General features: G+C 39.0%; 1 protein-coding gene across 1 annotated transcript in view; it reads right to left on the minus strand.

Annotated features, from left to right (window-relative positions):
- The window catches only part of LOC136862874 (putative methyltransferase C9orf114), a 73,521-nt gene extending 49,881 nt beyond the window's left edge, over nt 1-23,640 (minus strand). The window contains exon 1 of the mRNA XM_067139148.1: nt 23,247-23,640. Within this exon, the coding sequence (XP_066995249.1) occupies nt 23,247-23,540 (294 nt within the window). The 5' untranslated portion in view covers nt 23,541-23,640. The remainder of the gene's footprint in view (nt 1-23,246) is intronic.
- Nucleotides 23,641-23,868: the final 228 nt, after the last annotated feature.

A 23,868-nucleotide genomic window follows, 5' to 3' on the forward strand; every position in this document is an offset into this window, starting at 1 on the left:
TCTTCTGATACAGGCTCAAAGTGTTTCAGCTGCCGTTACAGACGTACGGTGTAAATCTACAGAAGTTCGAATAAATCTGTAAATATATGTTTCTGGACCCATGTTGTCATAACCTCTTTTTCTTCTCTCTATGTGAGGAATCCATTCCTAAATATTTGCCATCGGGTTTTGGTACACGCTGTATACAAAAGAGCTAACACATTCAATCTTTCCTGTACAGTCATATTCTGCAAATAACCATTTAAGTACTTCAGGGATGAAAAAAGAATGTTCTCTAGTAACACTGGTTACTAGTAAGATAGCAAACAGTTTCCGTACTCTATGTATTGTTGGGAAAATGTTAAGTGCAGAAATGAAGTCCATTGGTTCAGGATGATTGCTTTTAGAAGAAAAAGTTATACACATACACTTATTAACTAGCTGATGTACCCGTGCTTCACTATGGAATTCTACATTGTATACAGAATTCTAGGTTAGGTAGTGTACACGCTGAGAGATTGTATTAAATTGGATACCTCTTAACATTACCCTAGAAACACGATGGGGAAGTCACCAAACGTCTTTCCTCATACGAGGACTGGGTTAGGGAATTTTCATTGTAATGGTAGCCCTGCTTGCTTACCATCAGTCACAATAATGCTAGGGGGTTTTCATTATAATGGCAGACACTCACTCTCCACCTGCCTTTTTACATCCTCAGAAAAACTGTCTTAGTGGTTTTCCCAACTGAAATGAGCATGGGTCATTACAATGACGTCAATAGGAATGGCGCAATCAAAATCAATGCTTTCATATGAAATACTCGATCAAATAAAAAAAAAAAAAAATCCATTTTCTTGCTTTTAACTAACAGTATTACACTGCCGATCTAACAGTCCAAAGTTCCAGAGCTGGAATGACCAAGCCGCAGACAGCCGTGATCACCCTTTGTCTTCCTTTTTGGCGCGGAGAGGGGGGCTGAATAGTAGCGAGCCCCAGGGCAAAAACTATGCCCTTTTACTAATCTGTTTCCTAGGAGTACCTGATGAGTCTGAAAATCTAACTTTACTACAATGGCGGTGGAAAAATCTGACTTGGAGGCAAATTTTTCCTCCAGGCCAGAGGCAAAACCCCCTCTTCACTGCTAATTTGGAATAAAATGAATGTAGAATATAATAAAAGTGAAGAAGAAGAAGAAGAAGCTTTTCTTAAGAAACAGCTCTTTTCAGGGTTGAATTTTGAGTTATTTGGTGAATTGCGGTGCTGTAATTTGGAATAGGCCTAAATGTTAATTCTAGACCAGGTCATACAACAACTACTACTACTACTACTACTACTACTAAGTGAACCTCTGCCTTAAGTGTGCGCATACCGGGCGAGATGGCTGTGCGGTTAGGGGCACGCAGCTGTGAGCTTGCATCCAGGAGATAGTGGGTTCGAATCCCACCGTCGGCAGCCCTGAAGATGGTTTTCCATGGTTTCCCATTCCCACACCAGGCAAATGCTTGGGCTATACCTTAATTAAGGCCAAAGCCATTTCCTTTCCATTCCTAGGCCTTTCCTGTCCTATCGTCGCCATAAGACCTACCTGGTCGGTCCGACATAAAAGCAAATAGGAAAAAAAAAAAGTGTGCACACTGCTCATTCATAACAGCGCGTCAGAATAGGGATCGAATAGCTGGAATACTATGATGAACCAGTGTGCTACGTACCAGCAGTATCAGGAAATGTATGAACCAGAAGAATAGCACACTAAAGAAGCATGTTTTCTAACACCCCAACTATTTCCCACCAATATTCAGTTAGGCTGTTATACTCGGTATGCAGCAGTACGGTAATCCCATCTATTGGAGTTGAGTGGCAGCATAAGAGACAAAGAACATCACAACAAACAATGGTCAATGTAATGTTATTGATGATCAATGTTATGCACTTTCGATATTGTAGGCTTTCACATTTAGTTTTCTTCCGACTCTGAAATACCACTCTTATCATAGTCGGTACAGTAAAACTAAATAAAATATAAATGATTGGAAATTGTATTCTTTATAACTTTTGTTATGTAGTACTTTTCGGCAGGACCAATAACATAGGTATACCGAGCTCGATAGCTGCAGTCGCTTAAGTGCGGCCAGTATCCAGTAATCGGAAGATAGTGGGTTCGAGTCCCACTGTCGGCAGCCCTGAAGATGGTTTTCCGTGGTTTAGCATTTTCACATCAGGCAAATGCCAGGGCTGTACCTTAATTAAGGCCACAGCCGTTTCCTTCCACTTTCTAGACCTTTCCTATCCCATCGTCACCATAAGACCTATCTGTGTCGGTGCGACGTAAAGCAAGTAGCAAAAAATAAAATAGGTATTTAAAAATTATATTTTAGGTGCCTTCCCCTAAACTACAATTTCATCCAGGGTGAATAAAATTGTTTGTAGCTTACACTGTAGTTTCTTATTTCCCGACTCTATATACCGATTTTCATCCAATTCTGTTGACCCATTTTCTTGTGGCTCGGCGTTGATATGGACTCAGCAACAAAAATACAAATTCATGAATATCTGTATTACCATAGTCAGTACGGTAAAATGTAAATGATCAGAAATTTAATTCTATATCACTTTAGTAATGTAGTATTGAATGATAGAGCCACTAAATATATAAATATTTGAAAATTAAATTTTAGACCTTCCCCTAAACTACCATTTCACTCAGAGTGAATAAAATGATTTACAGCCTAGACTGTAGTGGCTCATCCGATTTACATACTGATTTTCATTAAATTTTCTTCAGCCATATTCTCATGAGCGTGTACATAAATACAAACATGCAGAAATTACGGAAAAGTAAAAAGTGTATTTCCTTGTTAGTGTGGATATGACCGATACAGAAATAACATTCTTTTCAAATTTTTATTTTATATATATATAGATAGACAGAAGCATCAACACACTGTTGGCAAATATGTAATTCAAATCAAAAACAAAACAATGAACTACCTAAAAATCTTCATTTACATGGTTGCCACAATTAATCACAAGTTCTAAACTAAATTTTCAGCGGGGAGGGGAGGGGGACGCAGTGGCGAAGAGCTGAATTCATTTATAATTTGGGTCAGTGACAAAGAGATTGGTTAGGTCCGGCTAGTGATAAAACCATTGGTCTGGATCGATTAGGTCCGGCTAGTAACAGAACCATTGGTCTGGGTTGGTTAGGTCTGATTAGTGACAAAATCCATTGGACTGTGACCAAGCAAGGGGGGTCTGGGGGCCACAAAGCGGGTTTTAGGTCTCAAGCATTCTGTAGGACGATAGGCGTGCATTGCATGTTGGACAGTGGCGAAAAACTGAATTCTTTTTATAATTTGGGTCAGCAACTGGTCTAGATTGGTTAGGTCCGGCTAGTGACAAAACCATTGGTCTGGATTGTTTAGGTCCAGCTGGTGACAGAACCATTGGTCTGGGATTAGGTGGTTTTTAAATTAATTTGTTTGGTTAGGTCGGTTAGTGACAAAGCCATTGGACTGTGACCAAGCAAAGGTAGTCTGGGGGTAAGGCCCCCAGGATAGGGCCGCGAAATGGCTTTTAGGTCTGTAACATTCTGTAGGGTGATATGAGCGCATTCTATTTCAACTAAGGCGATAGGAGAGCATTTCGATCGCCCTGCCATGGATACGCAAAATATTGAAAATAGGCGACACGGCAGCTATTCCATTTCAGTGCCAGGCAGGAGGAAACACCATTTCATTGGATATCTTGCCGAATCCCTATTTAAGAGTTCCTTCCCCCTAAACACAAGGGTGCCTGAATACCTTAAGGATGCCGCAGCCCTGTATCCGCGACTACATTAAGGTAAGTTTCGTATAAAATTAATGGCATTTTGTATTTCACATTGTTTCCTTTACATGGTCTTTTTATTTGTGCTTTTATTCAGCCGGGGTTGGTAAGAATCTAATTATAAGAATATAAACTTCATAGTTTGGATCCGTATTGAATTGTGGTCACAATAATAATTATTAAATTAATGACGTATGGTCCACCTTTTTCAATACTATATTATGCAATATTATTGAATTACATTACTAAACTAGGGACTAATTTCACTTAACGGTCTGCAGCAGAGAAGTGTTCAGTGCTATTTGTGGCTGGGTCATTCCAGCTATGAAACTTGGCACAGTTTGAACATCAGCGTAGTACAGTACTGTTTGTGAAAAGTGAGAAACTGTGCTGGTTTTTTTGTTTTTCTAGTGGCTGTCGCACCGACACAGATAGGTCTTATGGCGACGATGGGATAGTAAAGGCCTAGGAGTTGGAAGGAAGCGGCCTTAATTAAGGTACAACCCCAGCATTTACCTGGTGAAATGGGAAACCACGGAAAACCATCTTTGGGGCTGCCGACAGTGGGATTCGAACCCACTATCTCCTGGATACAAGCTCACAGCCACGCACCCCTGTCCGCACAGCCAACTCACCCGGTCTGTGCTGTTTTGAACTAGTCCATAGTTTAGTAATGTAATTCAATAATATTGCATAATACAGTATTGAAAAAAGTGGACTATACGACATTAATTTAATAATTATTATTGTGACCTAATTATAATCATTAATGGCAATGACGTCACATTCTTTTCACGTTGGCAAATAGGAACACAAGTAGCTACTTTAGCAATGGACAATGGTGGGTGCTGCTCTTTATTAGGATATAAAAGTAAATGTACTCCTGGAGGCAGGATGGTGGGTTCCTAGACATCACAATGAACACATCTCTCCTCTAAAAGGAATTCCAAGTAAGATTTGCATTAATTTCAACTTCCTTATAATATTAAAAACCTTGGGCAACATAGTGTTAACTTATGCCTTTTCAGCTTGAGACATTTGGTAGGCTTTGCTTGACAGTAAAGATGTGAACATCATCAAGAAGCTGTATTGGAGCCAAACAGCTCAAAACTGGAGACCACGTTACTGAAGAGATCAGGACACCAAAAGATGTGAGACAAGGTTGTATCCTATCTCAAATATTATTACAATATTATAAGTCCACCTGTTCAATACAATACAATATGATCCACTATTTCATATGGTCAAAATTTTATACATAATACATAAAAGTCAATGGTACATGTTTCACCCTCCTTACGGGCATCATCAGCCTATATCAATCTTAAAAATACATATGGAGTCATAGCAGCCTGAGTAAGCTGGAAATTGATGAATTTATGAAGATCCTGAATTTTGTATTGAATAACAACTTTTTCTCCTTTAATGGTAAGATTTATCAACAGACTGGCTTAGCCATGGGTGACCCTTTGTCCGGCATCTTGGCTGACATTTACATGGACTCAATAGAATACACAAAAATCAAAGAACATATAAAAGGTATATGTTTATGGCTAAGATTTGTGGACGACACTTTTGTAGTTATTGACAAAAATGTTACTAACAGCGACGAAGTTTTAGAGAATTTAAATAAAATTGACCCTAATGTAAAATTCACTAAAGAAGACGAAGTTAAACAGTCCTTAAATTTTTTAGATATAACGATCACGCGCGCCAATAACACTTTTGATTTTCAATTCTACAGAAAACCCACACAATCTCCTATAACCATAAATAGTTCCTCTTTACATCCTAAATCTCAAAAACAAGCGTCATTCTATAATTTAATACACAGAGCCTTAAAAATCCCACTTTCCCCTAATAACTTAAAAATAGAATTAAACTATATAAGGAACTTGGCTAAGCTTAATGGGTTCAAAGTTGAAATGATTAACCAGTTAATCAATAAAATTAAATATAAACTATCCACGAATCTCATTCCTGATAAACCTAAAAAAAACCAGTTTCGCTACATTTACATACAATAACCCAGCCATCCACCAGATCGCCAACACACTGAAGAAATACGACACGAATATTGCTTTCAGAACAGTAAATACAAATCAAAGTATATTTTTTAATCATAATAAAGTCAATTATAAAAACAGCCGTTTTTCGAGATCTGGTATTTACAGACTAACTTGTGCTCAGTGTGGATTTAGTTATGTTGGACAGACTGGGCGCAGCTTTTATACGAGATATATGGAGCATTACAATGCCTTAAAGCACAACAAATATTCAGCGATGAGCTCACACATGAGTGAAACAGGACATCAGTTTACATCAATTGATAAAGATCTCACTATTCTAAAATGTATAGGCAAAGGAAAACTTATGAATGAATTAGAAAATCTTTACACCTTTTTAGACCAAGCCTATAACAAAGACCATAATCTTAACGATGCCACGGAAGCAAAAAATCCTTTATATGAGCTAACTCCAAAGTTATTAGGCATGGTGAATTCAAAACATAATACAATCCCGCAAACTTTTAAAACTTCTTGTTCTAAAGCTTCCACCACCTCGTCAAATGTTAGGCCCGCCCATCTTGCTCCTAACAGCCCTCCAATAACAACACATGCGCGCAAGGATCCACCCACCATTACCCCCCCTCCATGTCCTTCACTGCCTCAGCCACACCGTTATAATACTAGAAGTAGAAAGCTCAGTCAAGCTAGCGTTGCTGAAACAACCCGACGTACTTAATACGCACCGTACAAGTAAGTACCGCCTTAGGCATTTTTGACATACGGGAAGTCTCTTGTACAGTACGGTATTATTTAACCAACTTTCTTCTACATGTTGTTTCAGAAAAACTTGATCATTCTTCCAACTAATGTTTCAACGGAATTATAACATCAACTTGACTGTCTTTTAAATCCAATTGACTACCACATAATTACTGACATCCGCTAGCTTTGACATACGTTTTATCATTAGCAACGCCTCTACAGAAGTTCCATTTTCTTTTCTACTTTCAGATATACCAACCGTATACATTTTAACATGTTTATTACGTTCACACTTCCGTTTTAAATAACTGACAGTGATTTTACCATCTTGGATTCAAACTATGGGAATTGAAGAAACATCCCCCTTTGATGATTGTGTTTACATTCAAGGCCATCACAGTCTTAATGATATTATAAAAAAAGGATCCACTTTAGTTTTAAACTCTCAAAATTCATGTTTAACCACGTTTTAATCTTCAAAAACAGTTAATTTACTCTTTTTTAACATACTTTGGTGCATTATCGTTGTTTTAGATGTTATTGTATAATGTTTTACGAAATCATTTTTCAACATTTTAACCTATAATTTATAAGATTAGAATGACTCCATATGTATTAATTTTAAGATTGATATAGGCTGATGATGCCCGTAACGAGGGTGAAACATGTACCATTGACTTTTATGTATTATGTATAAAATTTTGACCATATGAAATAGTGGATCATATTGTATTGTATTGAACAGGTAGACTTATAATATTGTAATAATATTTGAGACATACGTCATCTTCAATACGGAACCAAAATGAGAATAGTTACTTGTTACTTGTATCCTATCTTCCGTCTTTTTTAACTTAACATTCTGAAGCTATTTTTCAAATTTCCCTTGATGAAATCAATGAAGGAATGAATATCAACAGGAAGAAAATACCATCTGTTATGCAGATGACACCCGCAATGGCCTTCAATTAAAAACTCAATGGCGTATTGTTAAGTGTCACATTTTATCAGTGCTACTTCATGGTGTCAAAGGATAGACACTTAACTAAAGGCTTCATCAATCAACCGACTACAGGTATCACAGAATATTCAAGATCTCAAGGGGAGACTGTCACCAACAGGTACTACATCAAGCTGGAAAATTATGTGAAGTCTTAACCCTAGCAAAATGCACATCTTCCAAAATGACAAATGCAGTCTGGTACAACTGATCATAGAAGGCAAGATAGAAGGGAGATGAGGATGTGCACGGAGATTATCCTGGGTGCAGAACCTACGAGAGATGTTTGACATCCAAGATACGGCAAACACAAAATCAGAAAACTTACTACATGATGGTCACCAACTGTCTGTGACAAGATGGCACCAGAAGAAGAAGAATTTATCTTAGATAAAATCTGGTAGATAAAGTCATGTTCAATCATGGAAAATTTAATCACAACTATATTTTCCAGAACCATACATTTGGGTAATTAATAAATAAAGGCCATTTTTTCAGGAATCTGTGCAAATTATGTCCTGATTTCATTTTCATGAAGTCTTTTATTCATAAAGTAGCTGACGTACCCGTGCTCTGCTATGGAATTCTACACTGCATACAAATTTCTAAATGAAGTAGTGTACATGTTGTGAATAAGATTTTATTAAATTACATAGCTATTAGCGTTACTGGAAAAACAAGACGGGACGGTCGCCATACATCATTTCTCATGTGAAGACCGTTTTAGGGAGTTTTCATTGTATTGGCAGGTGCTCTTTCATATTGCAAGTTACAACTGAGTTGGAAAGTTTTCATTATGATGGCTGGTCCCCTTGCCTACTGCCAGTCACAATTGAGTTGGGCATTTTTCATTATAATGCCATAAAGATAAATTAGGCCTATTAAGATAAACAACAGAATCGAAGAAGAGAACAAAAGAAGGCAATATACCAAGGCTAATTCCAACTAAAATAAAACAATGACATCAGTATTCTTGTTAGAATACAATATTAACAGACTGGAATGTCGCAGTTAAAAGCAATGCTCGATTAAATTCAAAACAGCACAGTTTCTTACTTTTCACAAACAGTACTGTACTATGCTGCTGTTCAAACTGTGCCGAGTTTCATAGCTGGAATGACCCAGCCACAAATAGCACTGAACACTACTCTGCTGCTGATCGTTAAGTGAGCAACCTTCTCATTCCTATAACATATCAGGGACAGAATAGCTGGAATACTGTGATGTACCAGTGTGTTGCATACCAGTAGCTATCAGACCATGTATAACCAAGAAGAATGTCATGCTAAAAAAGAAAGTTACCTAACTTCCCAGTTACTTCCTACCAGTATTTAGGCAGGCTGTTCTACGCGGGTAGCTAACTCCCTTAGCTCATTCACATGGCATGCAGCAATAATGCCATCTATCTGACATGAACAGCAGCAGTAGACACAAAGCACATCACAACAAGCAATAGCCAATGCAATGTTATTGTTGATTAGTTTTGGGAGCTTTCAATATTGTAAGCCTTCACATTTTTTTTTTCTCTCTTCCAACTCTCTGAAATCAGGGCATCCAATATAAAGGGACTCTTTCCTCCTTTCATGCGTTCCTCTTGTCTTATTCTTCAAGTGATCATTCCTTCATAACTTTTTTTCTCATTTTGATAATCATCTTCACAATTATCCTTGTTGATATGGGCTGATGACCATGTGGCTTTTAACCTTAAGACAATCATGACAGAAATCGTCACATCGCCAGTTAACACAATTGAACAACATCTCCATGTTAACTGTGTTCAGTGTTCAAATGGGCAGACAGACAGACATGACAGAAAATTAAAAATTGCATTTCCTTCCTACTGTGGACACAACTGATACAGAAATACCATTCTTTTAATACTGAGCAATGTACAGGTAAAAACTCTTATTTTATAAAATATATTTTATTAAAAGCTCCATCTCATAGCTATGTAATCTATATTTGGTCTTTCAGGACATTTTTAAAGATCATATGTAGATGCTAGAGATGAATTTAATGTGCTAGATATTTAATTTGCATAATCCTTTCAGTTTCATCTACACTTTTCTCTTGATGAGAAAGCATATTCAGTTTCAATAGTTACATCTAATTACTCCTGGCTACCTTCATAAAACAAGTATATTTCTCTTCAAACTACAAAGAAGAATGCAAAATGTTAATCTTTATTAGGCTCCATACCGTTCAGAAATATTTTATTCAAGGCACTCATACTTCCAATAATATAATAATGTTATTTGCTTTATGCCCCACTAACTATTTTTTCAGTTTTCGGACACGCCAAAGTGCCGGAACTTAGTCCCGCAAGAGTTCCTTTACATGACAGTAAATCTACCGACACGAGGCTGAAGCATTTGAGCCCCTTCAAATACCACCGGGCTGAGCCAGGATCGAACTAGCCAAATTGGGGTCAGAAGGCCAGCGCCTCAACCGTCTGAGTTACCAAATCCAGGTACCACCCAGTTTCTGATGGATTTTTTCAAGAACGGGTTAAACTTTGAGGAAACAGGTAAATATACTCATGAGTCACCCGACGGAGAGCACTTCAAAACTGGGCTATCACTACCAATTGTTGACGGCTGGTCATCTATTTCAAAGTTTTGGTTTTAGACAGAAACTCTATTTCAAAATTCATTTATTCTATGTTTCTTAATCCAGTAAATGACCTGGTTTTGGAAACTTTAGAAGAAGGGTCAATGCTAGCTAACAAAAAAAAAATTGTAAAGCCTATTTCGTGCACAATGGGGAAAAGTGATACGCATATTAAAACAAGAAGGCCTGTTGGGCCTCAGGAGCTTCTACCATTCAAAGACACATCCCACTGTACACAAAGATAGAAAAAGCACCACGGCAGCATTAGTGAAATAGACTCCAGAGCCATGCCCTTACAGAAATTTAGACCTGATAGAATTACAGGACCCCAGAAGTAGGCCTACTGAAGAAGCAAAAGCCCTTATCGCTCAGGACCAATCAGACGATGCAGTACGGTGTATCAGTCGGCTGATCAGCAAAGCATTCGTCACCAGAAGAAAGAGACACACACCAATATGGTCTGATACAGAGTGCTAGAGCACTTGAAAGCAACACTGCATGTATTGTATAGAGCAAAGTGCACAAATGATAGAAGAGACATGGAAGAATACGCTAAGAGGAGAAAAGAATATAAACTGTTACTTAACACTAAAAAAACTGAACACATTGAAGCCGAAGCTGGGGAAACAGCAGAATTAGCAAGAACAAATCCCTTCTTGGCTCTAAGAAAGAGACAAGCTCCCACGGCAAGAGAGATACTAATAGAAACATGGGTAAATCATTTCTCCGGGATCCTCAACAACAAAGAAACAACAACAACAGAGCATCCAATCACAGCTACAAATAGCATCACTACAGTATCCATCCAAATTACACCAGCGGAAATAAAAACAACATATCAAAGTTGTCATTAAATACTGCGTTAAAAATTTTTCAGTTAGAAATCACCCCAATAGTGACACGTTTTGACATTAATCTGGGACCAACCCAAAAAGAAGAACCTCAAGGATATCGAAAAATGAAAAGCAAGATTCATGAAAAAGGCCTTATGTATTTCAAAGTATACACCCTCACGCCTGGCATATGTACTCACCAGAGAATCCTTCTACCTTGAGAATTTGAGATATGAGCTATTCCTACCATCAACAGAAACATACCAAAGTCTACCCCGAGAAGTGCAATGAAAAACAGAGGAAATATTTTCTGAGTTTTATGCTGCAGATGCAATGATCAATAGAGAATGGATAAAAGCCAATTATGCAATGAGACACATCATGATGCGCCTTGCAGTTAATGGTTTTCACCACCGAATCTGCATGAGAGAGATCTACCATCAACTGGACGAACTATGCGTATACAAACTATGTGCTAAACCACACGACAGGTATCACGTAATGCTATGTAAGTGCAGTCTCTGATGAAATTCCGTGAAAGTGCTTAAGATTGAAGATTACGTACCCTAACTCTACTTGTGCACATTGTGCGAAATTAAATTAAATACAAATGAGGATGGGAAAATTAGACCGAAGTATATGGATATAACTGGGCATAGAGCTAACCACTCTACCCCACCAAGTGCTGAGGTTACGAATAGTGGAAGCCTTTACCTTCCACCACTGCAAGGGCTTCCATGGCCTGTACAGAGATGACTTCGCTTTTTTGACTTTGACATGGATATAATCAGTGATAAGTTTCAAACAGTGGACATTAAGCAGGTTCAGGATATAGAAAGAGAATGGGTGGCATACAGGGATGCTGTAGTAGAAACAGCAAAGGAGTGCCTAGGAACAACTGTGTGTAAAGATGGGAAAAAGCAATCTTGGTGGAATGATGAAGTGAGAGCAGCTTGTAAACTTAAAAAGAAGGCTTATCAGAAATGGCTCTAAACAAGGGCCAATGCAGACACGGAATTGTAAATAAATGAAAGAAACAGAGCAAAACAAATAGCTGTTGAATCCAAAAAGAAGTTGTGGGAAAATTTTGGTAATAACCTGGAAAGGCTAGATCAAGCAGCAGGGAAAACTTTCTGGACAGTAATAAAGAATCTTAGGAAGGGAGGGAAAAAAAAGGAAATGAATAGTGTTTTGGGGAATTCAGGTGAACTCATAATAGATCCCAGGGAATCACTGGACAGGTGGACAGAATATTTTGAAAATCTTCTCAACGTAAAAGGAAATCTTCCTGGTGGTGTCGCGAACAACCAAGCTCATGGGGAGGAGGATAATGATGGTGAAACTACGCTTGAGGAAGTGGAAAGGATGGTAAATAAACTCCACTGTCATAAAGCAGCAGGAAAAGATGAAATTAGACCTGAAATGGTGAAATATAGTGGGAAGGCAGCGATGAAATGGCTTCATAGAGTAGTAAGATTAGCATGGAGTGTTGGTAAGGTACCTTCAGATTGAACAAAAACAGTAATTACAGCTATCCATAAGCAAGGGAACAGGAAGGATTGCAACAACTATCGAGGTATCTCATTGATTAGTATACCAGGCAAAGTAATCACTGGCATCTTGGAAGGGAGGGTGCTATCAGTGGTTAAGAGGAAGTCGGATGAAAACCTGTGTGGTTTCAGACCAAGGCGGGGTTGTCAGGATCTGATTTTCAGTATGCACCAGGTAATTGAAAAATGTTACAAGAGGAATAGACAGTTGTGTTTATGTTTCGTAGATCTAGAGAAAGCATATGAGAGGGTACCGAGGGAAAAGATGTTCACTATACTGGGGGACTATGGCATTAAGGGTAGATTGTTAAAATCAATCAAAAGCATTTATGTTGACAATTGGGCTGCAGTGAGAATTGATGGTAGAATGAGTTCTTGATTCAGGGTACTTACAGGGGTTAGACAAGACCTTTGATGTTCGTAATTCACATGGATCATCTGCTGATAGGTATAAAGTGGCAGGGAGGAATTCAGCTAGGTGGAAATGTAGTAAGCAGTCTGGACGATGCTGAAGATTTGGTCTTAATGGCAGATTGTGCCAAAGCCTGCAGTCTAAAATTTGGAACTTTAAAATAGGTGCAATGAGTATGGTATGAAAATTAGCCTTTCGAAGACTAAATTGATACCAATATAAATGTTCCGTTATTGGACATTATAAATTTTCCAGCTAACTCATTCCTGGTTGCCAGCGTTTCGCCCCCGTGTGCTAAGGTGGGCTCATCAGTTGGTACCTAGCACACCCACCAAGACGCATGGCCAGTGCATACCGTGGAGGCCACCGCGTAGTCTACTTGGAGCTACTGGCAGTGCCAATGCACTATGAGAGACTTTGTCTCATTACCAAAAATGGATGCCTGCCTGGCCATCGGATGATATAGATGTTGATTCCCATAAGGAACCTGAAATATTTGTCCCAAATGAGTAAATTATTAATACCAATATAAGTGGTCTAGACATTACAAATTTTCCAGCTAACTCATTCCTGGTTGCCAGCATTTCGCCCCCATGTGCTAAGTTGGGCTCATCAGTTGGTACCTAGCACACCCACCAGGACGCATGGCTAGTGCACACCGTGAAGGCCACTGCGTAAGCTACTTGGAGCTACCCGCAGTGCTAATGCACTATGAGAGACTTTTTTGTCTCATTGCTAAAAATTGATGCCTGCTTGGCCATCAGATGATATAGATGTTGATTCCCATAGGGAAACTGAAATATTTATCTTGAACGAGTAAATTTATAATACCAATATACAAAAGGCACTAGGGAAGTTTTGCAATGTGAGTGAACGCTTTAGACTTTTTCAAAATAATTTCCACCACACTCAATACACTTCTCCATAAGTCGAAACCAGTCACTGAACCAACCCTGCCACTTTTCTTCGGTTACATTTTCACACTCTTGATCCCATGCTGTCAGAAGCTCCTCGTTGGATGTAAAACGCCGCCCTTTCAGCTTCATCTTCACTTCTGGGAAGAGTGCGAAGTCACATGAGGAAAGATCAGGACTGTATGAAGGGTGATCAAACACAGTCAACCCTGATCTAGCAAGAAAATCCATTGTTACATTAGCACGATGTGCTGGAGCATTGTTGTGATGCAAGAGCCAAGTGTTGAGCCGTGACCTTGGATGGAGCTGCTTGAGAGCCTGGATGACCAGAGGCAGATAAGTCTCATTGTACCACTTTGCAGTAACCGTCCTTTGTGTTTCTAGCACAACCCGAGTCAGGATGCCCCGTTTAGTGAAGAATAGTGCAATCATCCTTTTCTTCACTGACCTTGACTTTCGCACAGTCACAGGAGTACCCTCATCTTCAAACAGCCACACCTTGTTCTGGAATTTTGTTGGGACATCATAATAATAAAGCCAAGTGTCAGCGCCTGTAACGATGCTATTGACATTACACTAAGTCCCATTTTCAAACTGTTTTAGCATTTTTCGGCACCATTTCACTCGATGTGCCCTTTGTTCCTCTGAAAGTGAATGACTCACCCAAAGGGAACAATCCTTTCTAACATGGAGATGGTTGTGTAGAATTGAATGAATAGCTTATGTAGGGATATGGAGGGTCTCTTCTACCTGCCGATATGTCTACCGCCTCACTCACAGCTTAAATGTTTTACTCAGTCACTGATTCAGATGGTTGCCCAGAATGAGGATCACCTTCAACTCCAAAATTTCTCCTCTGGAACTCTTTGTACCAGCGGAAAATTGTTGTCCGATGTGGACAGTCTTTCCCCAGCACAGGTGTCATTTCCTCCAGGCACTGGTCAACAGTTAATTCACAAGCAAAACTGTAGCGAATAATTGCGCGATATTCACCTTTAGACCACACCGACATCTTAACATGCTTTCAGTCCCACTGCTTGGTAACAACAGGTGTGCAGGTCGCGCCGTGCTGTCTTGTAGACCAGTTTTCACCCCTCTTTTCATCCCTCATCATAACAGGGGTGCCCAGCCAACCGTTTTTGCGTATTGCAAAACTTTCCTAGTGCCCTTTGTGAATGGTCCGTTATTGGACATTATAAATTTACTCATTCGGAACAAATATTTCAGGTTCCCTATGAGAATTAACATCTATATCATCTGATGGCCAAGCAGGCATCAATTTTTGGTAATGAGACAAAGGCTCTCATAGTGCATTGGCACTGCCAGTAGCTCCAAGTAGACTACGCAATGGCCTCCACAGTATGCAGTAGCCATGCATCTTGGTGGGTGTGCTAGGTACCAACTGATGAGCCCAACTTAGCACACGGGAGCGAAACACTGGCAAGCAGGAATGAGTTAGCTGGAAAATTTATAATGTCCAATAACGGACCATTTATATTGGTATTATAAATTTACTCATTCGGGACAAATATTTCATGGTCCCTATGGGAATCAACATCTATATCGACTAAACTGATGTCAGTAGGTAAGAAATTCTACAGAAATGAATGTCAGATTGGTGATACAAAGCTGAAACAGGTAGCTAATTTCAAGTATTTAGGATGTGTGTACTCTCAGGATGGTAATATAGTAACCGAGATTGAATCAAGGTGCAGTAAAGCTAATGCAGCGAGCTCACAGTTGCGATCAACAGTATTCTGTAAGAAGGAAGTCAGCTCCCGGACGAAACTATCTTTACATCGGTTTTCAGACCAACTTTGCTTTACGGTAGCGAAAGTTGGGTGGACTCAGGATATCTTATTCATAAGTTAGAAGTAACAGACATGAAAGTAGCAAGAATGATTGCTGGTATAGATGGGAACAATGGCAGGAGAGTAGGGGCCTACTCAGAATGAGAAGATAAAGGCTAAGTTAGGAATGAACTCGATGGATGAAGCTGCATGCATAAAACAGCTTCGGTAGTGGGGTCATGTGAGGCGAATGGAGGAGGATATGTTACCTAGGAGAATAATGGACTCTGTTATGGAGGGTAAGAGAAGTAGAGGGAGACCAAGATGACAGTGGTTAGACTCAGTTTCTAATTATTTAAAGATAAGACGTACAGAACTAAATGAGGCCACAACACTAGTTGCAAATAGAGGATTGTGGCGACGTTTAGTAAATTCATACAGGCTTGCAGACAGAACGCTGAAAGGCATAACGGTCTATAATGGTAATGTATGTACATATGTTTAATACAAACCAATATCACGGTTGCTAAGAAGGGTAAAGCAGCAGGGCCTGACAAGATATTCATGGAACACAAAGGACACATAAGATCTACTTCACTGGGCAAGTTGGTCGTGCGGTTAGGGGCACGCAGCTGTGAGCTTGCATCCGAGAGATAGGGGATTTGAACCCCACTGTCGGCAGCCCTGAAGATGTTTTTCCATGGTTTCCCATTTTCACACCAGGCAAATGCTGGGGCTGTACCTTAATTAAGGCCATGGCAGCTTCCTTCCCATTCCTAGGCCTTTCCTATCCAACTGTCATCATTAGACCTACCTGTGTCGATGCGACATAAAAACAAATAGCAAAAAAAAAAAAAACTTCTTCTCCCAACATGGACAGATCTCTTTAATAAGTGTATGATAACAAGATAACAGGAACCATCCTAGTCAGCTGGAGAATGACCCAAATGACAGCACTGTATAAAGTAAAAGGTCACATGGAAACCATCAGTGACTATAGTGAAAACTAAGTTACATTGTATGACTTAGTTTTATGTATTTTGTAGGGTAAGTAATGCTCTTTCGAGTGCCTCATAATAAAAATTATTTATTATTATTATTATTATTATTATTATTATTATTATTATCAATGCGGGAAAGATATCAAAGGACAAATTTAAGTGCAAATTAAAGGAAAAGAGTAAGCCTAAACTTCAATTTATACAGGAAGGAAAAAATATATTTGAAGAGGAAGATCGTTTCAGGTACATGGTGTAAATTCATGAGCAACTTTCTGAAGACAAATCCACGGAATTGTTGAAAATTATCTTGTTTTCTTTTGCATTCCAAGCCCATCATACAGCTGTGGAAATGATGTTTTGCTTTTAAATGTTCACTGAACAGATGATAGAAACAGACTATCTACACAATGTGTCAAAAATTTGCTGAATGTCTCCTATAATTATACATTTGTTACTAGTTCTCAATTCAATGACATCATCAACTCGGAAATGTGTTTCTTCAGAAAGTTCAAGTGAATGAGAAATATAATTCTCTCAAACAGTAAACTTTGTTCAAATGAATGTTTATAATACTCTATTAGAATAAAGGATGTATAAGACTGTTTTTTTTGTTTCCACTTAAAAGCATAGGTCGAATAATAGTCCCTCATTCTAGTTACTAGATGCTTTACCCGCAGCGTATGCATGTCGCCGGAGCAGATGGTGTTTTGTTGGTAATTCTTTTAGCGCTAACTCCACAGTCCAGGAACCATTGTTATGGTACACATTCCCTTTAATTGTTTATGCACGTCCTAGGTACTGACAAAAACCAGTGTTGTTTCTGTACCCAGTGGGCAGACCTGATGAGGAGAAAAATCATATAAAAACGATGTGCAACGATACCTTAAGTAATAGAAAGGAGAGATTCTTCCTTTATGCTTGCCAGGAAATCACCACCCCATCCCTTGGAGTATTCTTACTTATACATCATACACAACCATTAACCCGGCTCAAGGGAGACAGGGTCATCTTCCCTAGCCTCCAGTTGAGTAATTCTTGTCTGGCCCATCCGCGTTGCGGGGGTGGGTATCGTCCACATCAGAAGGCTGGTATGAAGGAGAGCTAAGTTCAGACAGGGACCCGGTCTCACGGGTTATAACGTGGAACCCATGCCCAGGGTTACGGGTGAAGTCCTTAACAGCATCTTAGGCAGATAAAGAGACCTTCGGAATGACGAAGATGGTGGATGATGTAACCCATCCTCTCTGGGGAAAATTAGAAGAGGAAACCACTGCCTTGTGGAGAAGAGGGAAGGCTAAGGAAGTAAACCCCGAAAGAAAATAGTCAGATGAGTTAGGCTTAGCAGGTCAGCAAATGAGTAAATTTGTACTTGCTTTCAACTACACCACAAGCCTTGGATGGAAGTTTAAAAATGGAAATGGAATTGACAAGTCTCTGACTACAGTTGCACAGTATGATGGTAATCCTGATGTTCATGCAAGTGTTAGATCAGAGAACAAAACCTGATTTGGAACAATAAATATTTTAACAACGAATGGAAGGAAAATGAATTGATTGACCTAATGGAGAGACGAAAACTCGACATCCTGGGATTAAGTGAAGTAAAATGGAAAGGAAAAGGAATGAAGAAACTAAGAAAGGGGGTTACACCTTGTACTGGATGAGTAACAGTAATGAGAAAAGAAATGGAGTGGGATTTGTAGTGAATCAGAATGTCGAACCAATAGCTAAAGTTGAGAATGTAAATGAAAAAGTTACAATAATGCACATACATGTAAACAAGGAACTGCTGAAATAATACAGGTGTATGCTCCACAGACAGGATGTAACGAGGAAGAAGAAGAAGAGTCCCTCAATGAAACACATATTATTGGAGGTGGGATCATGATAATGGGAGATCTGAATGCTCATGTGGGAACTGACAGAATGGTATATGAGAATGTTCTGGGCCCACATGGGTATGGCAATAGAAATGAAGATGGAGAGAAAATGATGGACTTTTGTATCAGAAATAACCAGACGATAAAGAACACATGGTTTATGAAGAGGGAATAGCCATAAGATCAGCCGATATAGTTGGGATGGACAGTATGGAACACTCATAGATTTTATAATAACAGACCGAGAATGGGGAAGATATGTCATGAATAATCCCTAGTGAAAGTATGGAAGGTGATCATAGATTATTGATTGTGGAATTAAAAGAAGTAAAAATCAAAAAAATTGTATTGCAGAAGAAACCAAATATCAGGATTTGGGAATTGGAGGAGGAGGAGGATAAAAGAATGGCAATCCAAAATTGTATAAAAAGAAAGTTTCCTAACACGAAAATATGAAGTGGAGAAGAAGAGTGGGACAATTTAAGACAGACATTTGTGGAAGCAGCAATTGAGGTATGCGGGAAAAGAAAATCAAAGGTTAAGAGAAAGGTGACACGGTGGTGGACAGACAAAATAAAAACAGAAATAAAAGAAAGGAACAAGGTGAAGAAAGAAATGGATAAGGAAAAGCAAAAAAACCTATCAGAGGAATGAGAATAAGAAAGAAAGGTTACATATGGAATACAAAAGATTGAAACTACAAGTAAAGAGGAGTATCAAGGAAGAAAAGGAGAAATGTTGGGGAGAGTTTACCAACAAAATTGAGCTAGACAGTCGAGGAAATCAGAAACTATTATATGGAGTAATAAGATCAAAAAGAATAAATCAAGAAAAAATCAAGGGTTTAGAGAGGGAAGATGGATGCATAGTACATGAAATATTGGACTACAGTGGCGATACCGAGTCCTTGATGCCATATGGAAGGATGAAAGGATATCTGAAGATTGGCAACAAGGAAGCATTGTACCACTGTTCAAAAAAGGAAATAGGAAGAAATATGAAAAATCATAAAGGTATAACCCTATTATCACATGGGCTAAAAATAATGGAGAAAGTCATAGACAAAAGACTGAGGGATATCAGAGGAAGAACAATATAGCTTTAAACCAAATAGATCAACAATAGACTTGATTTTACAGTGTGAATGATAATGGAAAAACATCTGGAAAGGAATAAGGAAATCATATTCGTATTTTTGGATTTGGAAAAACTTATGATACAGGTATGAGAAAACATGTATGGGAATACCTACTGAAAAGGAATGTACCAAAATCATTAATCAACAAGATAAAAATGTATCATGAGAGTATAAGTAGTATACAAGTGGGGAGTGGTGACTCAAACATTTCATACAAAAAAAAAGGTCTAAAGCAAGAAGTGCCCTGTCGACATTAATGTTTATTATATTGATGGATGAAATCATAAAACGTGTAAAACAGAGTATCAGCAGAGATGAAGTGAATGCTTTGGTATTTGCAGGTGATGTGGTGATTTGGGGAAAGGGAGAAAAGGAAGTACAAAGGAGACTGGACATTTGGAATGAAAATCTGAAGGAATTTGGAATGGTAAATAATAAAAAGAAAACTATGGTCATGCACTGTAGAAATTAGGAAAAGAGAAGGCAAGTGAACATAGAGAACAGTTAAAGAATGTAGAACAGTTTACATATCTGGGTAGCATTATTAACCCTCTAAGTGCTATTGTCTCACTACGAGACGATTCGGATCCCAGCTAAAGTGCTATCGTCTCGCAGTGAGACGATTCGTAAGAATTTAATTTGGCAGCGAGAATATTCCTAAAATTGATTGTTATACCGATTTTAGGAGTTATATTGATTTTACTGCGAGATGATAGCACTTCAGCTGGGATCCGAATCGTCTCGTAATGAGACGATAGCACTTCGAGGGTTAATGGAAGTAATGAAATCAACCCTGAAATTAATAACAGACTAAGTAAAGGTACAACATTTTATCATCATGTCAGAGAGCTTTTATGGGATGACAAAGTACCCAAGAGAACGAAATTGACCCTTTGACCGCCAGCCTCATATGCGGTGTCCATGTCCTATACCGCCAAGGCCCAATGAGCACTTTTTACCTTGCAGTAAATTACAAAACAATAAGTTAAATTGTACAAGATCCACCTTGGTGTTTGGAGGGTTAACATTATATAAACAGTATTTCATACCAATTGTAACATACAAACTAGAAACCCTGGTAACTAATAGACAGGATAGTAAGATTCAAGCAGTAGAAATAAAATTTTTAAGAACATATTCAAAATATTAAAATCAGAGAAGGGCTAAATATAGAACCGTTAGTATACAACATACAGAAAGCAAGACTGAAATGTAATCGAAACTGACTTTCAACCTATTAGGTTGTGTTACAAACGTTTAGTACGTGTTGAAAAGATGTTGCATACAGAACAAAAATGGCCAACCAGACACCAGTGGGATCCGAACCCACAACCTCCCGATTTCGCGTTGGTTGCTCTGAGATGGTTCGGACATGTAAAAAGAATGGGAAAGGAACGGGTAGCAAGAAGGAATTGGAAAGAGAAGTTAAGGGAAAGAGACCAGTTGGAAGACCGAGAAATAGCTGGATGGATCAGATTTGAAAGGACGTTAGAGAAGCTGGACTGGATGTGGCAGAAGTAATGGAGCAGGAAAAGTGGAAGGACAGAAAGAAGTGGAGGAGGCTTGTTAACCACACCCGGGCGACTGGAGTGGGACATTGATGATGATGATGATGATGATGATGATGATGATGACGACAGAAGAATTAAAACCAAGACTGTGTAAATCAGCTGAATGTGACCATATGCTGGCCAAGCTTCATGCTGTGTTCCTATTCAATGGCCAAGTTTCCTACTGTCGTCGATAGAGATTGGATCGTGTGCAAGTACAGGGCTCTCATATTCTGTAGAACAAAGAGACCAGCTAAGAGAACTGCCAATTTGAAAGTTGCTGAATGGTTTTGTCACTAGCCGGAGCTAACCAATCCAGACCAATGATCTCGACACTCCCCGGACGTAACTAATCCAGACTAATGGTTTTAATCACTCCCCTGACCTAACCAATCCAGCCCAATGGTCTTGTCACTCCCCGGACCTAACCCATCCAGACCAATGGTTTTGTCGTTCCCCAGACCTAACCCATCCAGACCAATGGTTTTGTCGTTCCCCAGACCTAACCAATCCAGACCAATCATTCTGATATTCCCCAGACCTAACCAATCCACACTAATGGTTTTTGTCACAACCTGGACCTAACCAATCCAGTCCAATGGTCTTGTCACTCCCAGGACCTAACCGAATCCAGCACAATTGCAGAAATTGGCAATTTGCTGATTGTTATGCGAAGTTGCCCGGGCTGCAAACTTTTGCTCGCTGATTATGGAAGTTTTACTCAAAATCCAACTGGCTTAAAATATCAGGGGTCTTAAGCAGAGAAACTCTCAAAGCAAGTGAGCTCCAGATCGCACCCCCATTGGCCCATATTGTTCACGATGTTTTCTTCTGCAGTAGTTGGTAATGAAATCTAGCTCTGTCTCCTTCTGGAAGCAACATCATATTGCATGAAATTCCACCCATTACCAGTGGTAGCAGCCAAATATGGAGGATGGGGAAATGTTGACATCGTGCAACCCAAGGTTTGTAATATTATAGGGAAGTGCAAATCATAGCCTACTTGGAATTCCATTTAGAGGAGAGATGTGCTCATTGCGATGTCTACAAACCCACCATCTTGCCCCTAGAAGTAAATTTATCATTATGAAATAATAACGCACACTCGCTATTAGGGGGAAGGAGCTCTTAATAGGGATTCGGCAAAATATTTGACAAAATGGTGTTTGCTACTGTCGAACCCTGGAACGAAATAGCTGCCATGCTTAAAATGCGCCACCCACTTTCAGTGTTTTGCGTATGCACAGACGTGCGCTATTTCTGTTCAGAATGCTAGAGACCTAAAAGCCGCTTCACGGACATAACCTAGGGGCTTACACCCACAAATCCCCTTTGCTTAGTCACAGTCCAATGATTTTGCCAATAAGCAGACCTAACCAGCCCAAACCAACGGTTTGCTCACTAGCTGGACCAAAACATTCCAGACCAACTGCTTTCTCACAAACCCAAAATAAGAATTAATTCAGCTTTTCCACACTGTCCAACATAGAAGGTGATGTTATCACCCTACAGAATGCTAGAGAATGCTTTGTGGTTCTAATCTAGGGGCTTGCGTCCCCAAACTGCCTTTGTTTGGTCACAGTTCAATGGTTTTGCCACTAACTGGACCTAACCAACCCTGATCAATGGTTTTGTCACAAGCCAGACCTAACCAATATAGATCAATCGCTTTCTCACTGACCTAAATTATTAATTAATTCAGGTTCATTGGGCAGACTGGAGGGCTCCTGGTATTCATAATCAACACATTTTTCTTCTAAAAGTAATTAATGATAAGACTCAGTTATTTATCTTTTGCTGTAATGTCATTTACACTCAGGGAACCTTATCCCACCTCTACTTTTTGAAATGGTTGGTAACATGTTTTAAGCTGTGTTATTGGCTACCCTCGTGCAATTTAGCTAATCACAGTAGGATTACAATCTGCTAAGGCGAACTGTACAGTTACACTTTCAGATTACTTATTTTATACATAAAATACGAGCCATACCTCATCTACTTGAAATATACTAGCTGCTCGGGCTATTTGTCCAGCCAGGTACGTCCGTAGTTCTGCAGATTGAGCATTCTCAAGTATTGAACCTGGAACAGCAATACTTAAAGTCGATATTTCAAGAAGATGAGGAATTTCTCCCTGTCCCTCCTCTTCTCTTTTATCACTATCTACAATCACGTCATCCTGTACTTTCTTCAACTGCTTAAGTAACTTTTCTTGTTTCCATTTCTTTTTTAAATGTTTACGTTCTTTAAAGTTTTCTTTCTCTTGAATGACAACAGGTCCCATACTTAAAAACAAACGTATTCACAACATTTATAGGTGACTTGCATTCTATGTTCTACAAAAAAACAATTGTACGGATGATCCCGTCAAACTATAACCTAACAAACTGGTGTCCACTAAGAGATTCTTCTTCCGCTTCTTCTTTCTTCTTCTCCGTCAACTTCTTCTTCTGCTACTTCAAATGAAAATGGGCTCGTTATGTCACCCAGATATGATACATAAATAATTATAACATTTCTATACTCCCACAAAATTCCTATAAATTAGGACACCAATGCTGTTCTCAAGATTCTTCTTCTTCTTCTTCTTCTTCTTTGTTTGTTCTTGGACT

Source organism: Anabrus simplex, chromosome 1 (genome assembly GCF_040414725.1).
Source record: "Anabrus simplex isolate iqAnaSimp1 chromosome 1, ASM4041472v1, whole genome shotgun sequence".
Taxonomy (NCBI): domain Eukaryota; kingdom Metazoa; phylum Arthropoda; class Insecta; order Orthoptera; family Tettigoniidae; genus Anabrus; species Anabrus simplex.